Genomic DNA, 9,171 nt, shown 5'->3' on the forward strand with positions numbered 1-9,171 from the left:
CCCTTGCGCCCCCCCCTGCCCTGCCCGCGCCCGCCTTCCATGGACGCTCTTGTTGCTTCCGCAGATGAAAGAAACAATCATGAACCAAGAAAAGCTCGCCAAGCTGCAGGCCCAAGTGCGCATCGGTGGCAAGGTAGGAGCCGCCTCCCCACGCTGCCCTCGGGAATGCGTGTCCGTACACGCACACCAAACCTAGCACCAGGGGTCCTGAAAACTGGGATGGGGAGCGGCCCTAAGTACTCTCAGCTTGGCTTGACTGTCCTCAGGGGAGGCTGTGCTGCTGCAGGGGGTCTCTAGAGTCAGTTCGACAGAAGAAGTATGTAGTAGCTGACACGCCAGCGTTTTCTGTTGGGGTTTGTGATAATATATTACAGCAGACTTGCAGCCTGTATTCTTGTACAGGCTATTTTAGACGGCATGTAGGATTTGAGGTGAGTAGACCTTACAGCAAGTGAGCTCGGGTATGGTTTTCATAGCAGATTATAGAGGGTTATGTTCCAAACTCTCGTCACAAATCTTTAAGATGTCCATGGCTGGTTTTTTTGCCTTCTAGGACAAAGTTGGAAATTCTGTACTTGTCATACTCTTCTAATTGTAGAGGAACATGCTCAGAAGACCTTTTTATTTTATTACAGTCTGAAACTGAATATATGTAGCTGTGTGATTACTTATAATCTGAAAATAAAAAAGTATGTTGAATATAGTCATATGCTAGTAAACATTTTAATTACAGTGTCAGTTTCAAGGTAAGAATTTGTTAGTGATTTTTTTTTTTATACCGGGGGAAGTGTACACACAGTATTTTAGAATACAAACTATTCAACAGAACTCTTGCTGACAGAGTTTTCAGGAGCTTTCATTCCTGTGATGAATTTTTTTTTGCCTTTATCTGGAGATTTAGGCAGCCTTAAATCTGGGTTAATGTAATTAACTGGCTTGGTGATTTTGCGTATTCTTTGTATGGGTTACTAGTTAAGCAGAGAACTGCTGTATTGTATTGATGATTGTGTACGTGTTACCGGCATGTGTGTACTGACTATAGAGGCTTTTAACGTTTGTCACATTAGAGCATGCATTCAGATTACAGCTCTTGCAGCATTCTGGTCAATACAGGTCTTTTAGAAACATTAAGCAAAGCTTAGAATATGCTGGTAGTGCTGTCATTCAGTTTTAAAATTGGCCTGTGAAATACTTTGAATGCCTGAACTTGACTTTTTAAATTTGTTTTATAATTGGAAATTATTACTGGGATCCTTCATGGCATTGTCACCGTATAAGTTGAGATGGGTGTGGAGGAGGCAAATGGGGAAGAGTCACTTCTTGTGAGAAGAGGTTGCACATGGCCTCTGCTGGAGGATTTTCATGATGTTGCAAGGCTGCAGATCTTACAAATATGCTAAGTATTATGTTTAGATGGAGGGCTATTGTATAGCCCTTTGTACTATTGCGTAGTACTTGTACAAACAAGTACTTTGTTATGTGAAATTTGAGATTTTTGTGTAGAATATCGCTATAGCTAAATGTCATGGCTCTTCTTCCAAACTTTTTTAGAGGAGTCGCAGATGAGTCTGTAGTATTCCATTGGTGGCCTGCTGTACCCACTCCTCTTTAATATAGAGGTAGAGGGGTGTGAACAGCATGTCTCAGCATGATCAGGATAGAATTTGCTTAGTAAAAACCTGTAATCTTTAGAAGCTTAAATCTGTGGAGATGAAAGCAGCAGCTGTTCATTTAAATTAAACTCATTGTCTGAAGTTTGATATCTATGTTTTAATACGGGTAAAAAGGAGGTACATGTTCCTATACAGCCTTTGATTCAGGACATCCTCTCACTAAATTTCAAAAAATCTCTTTTGTCCAGAGAGGCTTAATGTATACCTTATGTAGCTCAATTCCTGGGTAGCCAAGGTACTAAAATAAAGCCATTTCTAGTGTATTAGTGGTTTTCAAATTGCCGTGTGCGCTAACCTGATAGTAGCAGGGAATGAATATCAAGCTTTCTAGACAATGCCTAAACTAAAAAGCTGTAGTCTTCCAAGTGTTAGTGTCATGTGAATTTGTCATTAACGTTCCTCATTATTTGTAACTGGATTATGTTAGAGTTGTTAGCATCCAGCCAGTTTTCTAACTTCTGCCAGTTAACTCAAAAGGTATTGCAGCCATTTATACAGCTGGGCAGCAACGCGTTCTGTTATTGCTAGCATGTGGCAGATGGGCAACTGGAGTAGGAGGACTTAGATTAGTAGCTATAGTGTGTCAGAAGGGAGCTTAGTTTCACCTGTTCTTGGACATTTTATGTCAGATTTACTGAAGCCTTAATGATTGTGCAAGGAAGTATAGAATGACACTTTCTGCTTTTTCATAGCTATAGATATTTTCTAATATGGGACAGTTATTTCCCTGGAGAAACCTAGAGCTCCGTGTCTGTAGGGCAACTTAATCTTTGCTTGTTTTGCTTTCTAAACAGGAGTGGTCTGGAATAATATGTAGAAGTATTTTTTTAAAACATACTTATAAAATATTTTGGGAAAATAAGTGTTCTTCAAATATGTATGTGTAAATCCATCAGATGGGAGATGTCTATTTGGAATAAAAATTGAGTATTTTGATTTTTCTCATATTCATTTGTTAATGAATGTTAAAGTTGGTAACTTTATGGCCTCTGACTATTATAAAAATTTGGCTACAATTTAAGAAAGATGATCTAACGAAAAATTCATAAGCTTCAGAAATTACCTAAAACTGTGCTCATTCTTCAGTTTTATGCCTATGATAACAGATAAGGGTAAACTTGAAATTTTTCTTTTCTAAAATGGTGCGGAATCCCTATAAGAATTGTGGCATAAATGTTCTCTGGTGCATCGCTGCCTAAAACCTCACATTTCTGACAGGCATGCAAAGCTTGCCTTATAGCAAGGGAAAGATCGCTGCAGTGCTGTTGGAAGGGTGGGGTTGTGTGCACTGTGACACAGAAGCAGAACTTTGTATGTTAAGTTGATTTGTAGGTGCCTACAGAGTACTTATATGGCCCTGAGGATTAGAGTTTGTGAAGAACTACTTAAGTATTAATTTGTAACTTTTTTTTTTTTTTGCAAAGGGTACTGCCCGCAGAAAGAAGAAGGTTGTCCACAGAACAGCTACAGCAGATGACAAGAAACTTCAGTTTTCTTTGAAGAAATTGGGAGTCAACAATATTTCTGGAATTGAAGAGGTAATTGCTTCAAAGGAAAAAATAGTTTTCTATATAGAAATATAGAATGTATCAAAATCAATTTCCTGGTAAGTAACATCCTAAACTTGTCTGTAAATTATCAGTAGGTCTTTATTGAGCTTTAAGAACTTCAGTTTCCTGTTAAATTGAAAAATCTTGCTAAACTGCTTCAAATATTGAATTTTTTTTCTTGCAGGTAAACATGTTTACCAACCAGGGAACAGTCATTCACTTCAATAACCCTAAAGTTCAGGCATCTCTGGCTGCTAACACTTTCACTATCACTGGCCATGCTGAGACAAAGCAGCTGACAGAAATGCTTCCTAGCATCTTAAATCAGCTTGGAGCTGACAGTCTGACCAGCCTGAGGAGATTGGCAGAAGCTCTACCGAAGCAACGTAAGTTGAAACTTGAATGCATTTCATGCCAGCAGCTGACATGAGGCTTATTTGTATAGCAGCAGTGAAATTCAGTGCACTCGTGCTGTCTGCATGCGTATTATAAAATGCTTATAAAGAAATGGAGCTTCTGGATCTTATTTATAGCTCAAATCCAATGATGAGTATAACTGAATAAAGCAGAGGCACCTGTCAGCGTCTCTTGCAGCTGGTCTAGGACTGGAAGGCTGTAGCCAGACTTGATTTCATGGTGGTTTACTCCTTGATGTGGCTACCATATTTTTACATACCTCGTTCATTAAAGCTATATAGATGAGTTACTCTGGAAGAGTTAGGTTTTAAAAAAAGATAAACTTTGAGTATGTCTGCTTTGACATTTTGAATGGAAACATAAGTAATGGGGAAAGGGACTTGAGGACAGACATCTTGCAACTGCTTTGCTGCCTCACAGGTGTGGTGAAGGTATTTCTTGCATGGGCTTTTTGATAACTAGGAGGGAATTACACAGGGTTTGTAAGGAAGTATGTTACAATTTCTGTGTGTGTAGAACAAGTGTAGAGAACAGGACTGGCATGAGCTTTAAGCTAGGAACAGGACTGGCATGAGCTTTAAGCTAGATACACCAACTTCCTATTCCATCCTTAAATTAGTAACAGAGCATGAACACTTGTTCTTCCGGTATGGGAAAAGCAGAGGAGGGACTTAAGTATATGGTGTTTGGAAAAGGTGCTGCTGCTACAGGGTGAGAATTGGGAGTGAAAGACAGGCGTGTTGACACTGGGAACATTCCTCGTGTCCTGCATGTACAGTCTTCCTACTTTTCTGAAATATCTTAAGCCCATTCCTTCCAAGGTATGGAACATCCTAAATACAGAGAAAGCAGGAGAAGTGTTTCTGGTAGTTCTGAACTTGATAGTTACATTTTTTTTCTTCCTGTGCTTTGCTGCCAACAAGACAGCCTCTATTTCCATTCCTAAAGTTGATGATACTTCCCTCCTGTCAACTTCCCACTGAAAAAATCCTGCTAGAAGTAGTCTTCAGGAAGTGCGATAAACTGCTTCTCCCCATGGAGCTCAGGTCCTTCCTTCCTAATGTCACCTGTGTGGCTTCCTTGTGGTAGTAGTAGGGCTTGAAAGAAAAAAAAACTTGAAGGATTTAAAATGATCCCCTAAGATCTCTCTTCTCATAACAAGGTGGGTATGTTCTGCATAAGCTAAAATGTGCAGTTTTAATATTAGGGAAGCTTGTTTAAAGTGCTTGCTGTGTATGACCTAGTAAATGGCTATTCCTTTCCACTTTGCGTGGGTGCCAGAGTAGTTGGACAAAACTTTCCATTCGGCATTGTCTGCTAGATTTGGAAGCCTGACATCGAAGAGTGAAGTGTCCGTGATGATTGCATTTGCAGGTGCTAAAGTAAACTTAGTCTTGTCTTGTCGATGAGAGAGAATGCAGGCTATTTAGGAGGAAATAACATGGTTTGCTTCTAAAATGTCGTATTTGACACTAAGATGCACTTAAGCTGTAACAGCTTTCTGCTGTTAAACAAAATGAGGGTTAGCGGTGACCTTGTCCCAAGCCCTTTCAGACCAAAGTTTATGCATTCATCTGTTTTGGTTCCCTATAAATCAGGGTACACGTCTAGTATGAACCCATCTCTTTCCTTGTGCTCTTCTTGAAAACTGAGAAGGATTAATTAGGATAAAACTGAGGTGATAGAGAGTATAAGACAGCTTACCCTTGGTAGTACAGCTAAGAATAGCAGTAAAAGTAGTGGCACAGGCACCCAGGGACCTGAGATATCTATTACTAGCATTATACTGCTGCAGTTTCCCAGGTGCTCATTGGTCGGCTACAATGGATGTGGTTAAGTCTCACTAGCTCTGCCAAATACAATGGGAATGGTTAAGAAATCACTGAGTCAGCAGAGATGTGGACCAGAACACATGGTTACCTCAACCACCTAAGTGTAAAATCGTGCATCCGGTTCCGTGTTCCTCTGACTTTGCCAGGTAACAATAATATCTTTAAGCGCCTTTAGTCATGTGTGTCTGCCTGCAGCTTCACAATTACACCTTAGTTTTCATTGAAGGTCTAGGATCATAAGATCCTTTATTTTCCTTAAACTTGCTGATGTAAAATACGTAAACCTTGAGAAACACTGAGTAGTCAATATACCAAGCTGCTTTTAAGGGAAATTGGTAAAATCAATCTCTGCACTTGTAGCTGAAAAATAATTACCATGCAAGGCCCTCAGTATACCTAGATACAAGATGGTGACTAATAAACTGGTTTAGCATGCATCTTCTCATTTCCCTGCTGGGCTGTTTGAGCATTATCAGTAACAAAAGGGAATGTGAACTTCCTTGGTTAGCTGGAGATTTTTATGCAGCAGGGGAACTGGATAAAGCATTGCAGTTTAGCTCAGACAGATAATGTTTTCAAAAAACACAAAGCAAAACAACTAGTCAGGGTGCCTATGGTGAGCTTGACTGATGCTTTTGAACTACTTGCTCTTGCAGCCGTGGATGGAAAAGCACCACTTGCTACTGGTGAAGATGATGATGATGAAGTTCCAGGTAAGAACAAGCATGCAATGGAGGAAAAGGAAGTGAATTTTGCTGAGAGAGAACAATGTGTAGTGTAAGACTGGGCCAAGGATGGTAAGAGTATTGAGTAGTCACTCGCTGTCGCAGAATTTCTGTGGGCGGGTTATTTCATTATTTTCAGACACTATGAGAAACTTATATGGACTATTGGTTTGAGCTAGCATTTTTGTCCTGCGTAGGAGTAATAGCTATGGCTGAGATAATTATTTAATATTCAGTAAGAAGGGTGGGAAGAAACTACCCTCTCAGTATCACTTTGCCCAGTTGTAGGCAATGAAGTTGAAGTTAAATGCTGTGTTAAAAGCATAACAACAGCATAACTTAAATGCTCTTAGAATTGTGCTTTATAGTGAACAATCTAAAGCTTACTTGGTTGAGCAAGAAGAATGAACCATGAAACTCTTAAAAGTTACTTGGTCTGTGTTTTATAAGCTGAAAGTTTTTTATGTTGTAAGCACTTGATATGAAGTAGAACTTTGGGAAGAAAAAAAAAAACACCAAAACCAAAACATTTGGCAAAGCTGAAGTGGGTCAAACTTTAATTTCAACATTCTTCTTTTTCTAGATCTTGTTGAAAACTTCGATGAAGCTTCAAAGAATGAGGCGAACTGAACTAAGTGTCACTTTCTGAATAAAGTTAAGACTTGAAAAAGCTACATGGAGCTGCTATTTTATATTGTGACTGCTTTGATTTTATTTCCTGATGAGATCTCAAGATCTGTGATATTTGGAAACTCCTTGAACCTGCAGCTCTTTAGTTACTGCTTGTACACAATATTATTTTTGTGGCCTGATTGAACCAACCTATGCTTTGAAATAAGTCAGATTGCTAACGAATCTCTGCCTAGACACAATTTTTGAGTAACTTGTATACAAGCAAACCCCATCTTTAATGAACTTTGGCATACAATAAAAATATAAAATAAACTTTTTGGTGTGGCTTCTTGTCAGAAAAGCAGGGGAAAAAAATTGGTCATAAATATTAAACAACCATAAAAGGTCTTGCTTTTCTGCAGAGCATCTTCCTTTTGCTGTGTTAGAAAAATGGCTTCTAAAAAAACTTTTCTGTGTGTAATGGACCATTTTAGACTTATCGATGAATTCCCAGTGTTTACAGGTCAGAGCTACATACGCTTTAAGTCACTTTGTAATCTGAATTTAAGAAATAGATCTGTATCCTAGAAATAATTGTTGGTGGTTTAATATAACATAAAACGTGCAGGTTGAGAGAGAACTTTGCTTGGCCTTGAAGAACAGTGGCAAGCTGTTGGCATCTTGGAGGGACTAGATACTAACGTTAAATTTTTATCTTCAGGGAGTGTTTAATAGATATTTCCAGGGTGTAACTATTTAATGAGCCAAATAATACTTTCCCAGTATTTTAATTTTACTTACCTGAAAATGCCAGTTATGTGGGGGAAATGAGGTATAGGAAGGGGAAAAAGCAGTAATAGAATTGATAATGGCTTTTAATGAAGTCTGTATTTAGCATCTTCAGATCTATTAACTAATAATTATATTTGGATGTTTCAGGAGTATGTTCTTTCCATTGCTTTTGTGTGTTTCAGAGAAAGAGAGAACTTGGTTTTTGGGCACAAGGAAGACTTTTTAAACTCCAGTCTGACCTTTTCATAGCTGGAGCTTCCAGGGGTGAGGGCTAAACTTCATGTTTGGGAGTCTTTGGTATTAGTGATAGAATTGATTGCTTCCATAACAGAAGCTAAGCTGGGATAGAAGAGCATTCGACTACCAGCCTTCTAAGGTTGTCTCTAGAGCAAATACTTCTGGAAGTGGAAACTCATCCTGACTTGTGCAGGATAAAATTCAGGGTAAAACTTTGCTATAGCCATAACATACAGTTCTCCTTGTTCCTGGGAAAAGGTGAGGCTGTGTCTGACTTGCCAAGCATGTTTGTCGTGGTGTAAGTCATTGCTGTTGGGAAACAGTGGAGAGGAACTTGTTCAAGCTGTGCAACTCCTGTGGTTTGAGGTAAGACAGCAGTCTGATGTGAGCATGATGTGGCTGAAGTCAGGTGCAAGAACTTACAGTAACAATTTCAGCTTACTTGTCTCAGTTTGTAAGTACTTTATCACTAAATTACACTTTTAACATTGAATTAATTCAAATAAAAAAGTGCTTTAATTGAATTGTGGCAATAAGGTAGAAAAACTAAACTATGCAAATTTGAGTTTGGAAATGAGGATGGTGACTTTAAGCTAATTCCCCTGTAAAAGGTGAAAACCAAATTCTACAGCACTGTTTACCACACTTCCTGTGTCCTGTCAAGTCAATAAATGTGTGCTGATTTTTTTGAGAAATCAATAAATGTGTTGCCCATTCTGTGATTCAAATACGTAAGTCCTCAGAAATACTTCCTTCAAGCCACTGTAGCCCTTGCTCATGAAATGTTTCATACTGGTTTCTGTCTCATGATTTAGTGTCTTGCTTAGATGATCTAGGCAGTGTTAGCCTTTTCCCCACTAACAGACATACCTGGTGCTTAAAAAATAAGATCCTTGCTAAAACTATCTTTGAAATGCAAAATAATGCTAATCCAGTGATAAGCAGCCACGTGACATGTCTGTGGAAGTCTACATGCTAGGTATGCTCCCTATCAGGAAATACTGGCATATCTCTGCACCCCCAAACTGTGACTGAGGATCAAGATAAGATCAAAATGTGTTCTTGATTATAGCAGGTTCTAAATGGAAGTAGTTCTCTTGTTGGAAGTTTATAGTAGTCTTCATGTCTAACACTTAAATGCTCAGTCCTGGAGTCAACGCTGTGATTATTTTCTCTTAGTAAGGAGTTTGGTTATGGTCTTCCTAGTCTGTCATTAACTGCTAGAAACTGAAAATAGTTGTGTTGATGTTGCTCATTAGCTTGAACTTCTATGTAACCATGCTGTAATTACACCATTACAGATTCACATCTGTAGTCTTGCTCAAGGAAAATG

The 9,171-nt window shown here is 38.8% G+C and overlaps 1 protein-coding gene across 1 annotated transcript; it reads left to right on the top strand.

Annotated features, from left to right (window-relative positions):
• Positions 1–35: 35 nt before the first annotated feature.
• Positions 36–7,142, top strand: BTF3 (basic transcription factor 3). Its single transcript, XM_009327235.1, has 5 exons — positions 36–133; positions 3,098–3,211; positions 3,408–3,609; positions 6,129–6,185; positions 6,781–7,142. The coding sequence occupies exons 1-5, from the start codon at positions 65–67 to the stop codon at positions 6,825–6,827; spliced, it is 489 nt and encodes a 162-aa protein (XP_009325510.1). The 5' UTR covers positions 36–64; the 3' UTR covers positions 6,828–7,142.
• The last annotated feature ends 2,029 nt before the right edge of the window (positions 7,143–9,171 follow it).

This window comes from Pygoscelis adeliae, unplaced genomic scaffold (genome assembly GCF_000699105.1).
Source record: "Pygoscelis adeliae isolate BGI_AS28 unplaced genomic scaffold, ASM69910v1 Scaffold26, whole genome shotgun sequence".
NCBI classification, from domain to species: Eukaryota; Metazoa; Chordata; class Aves; order Sphenisciformes; family Spheniscidae; genus Pygoscelis; species Pygoscelis adeliae.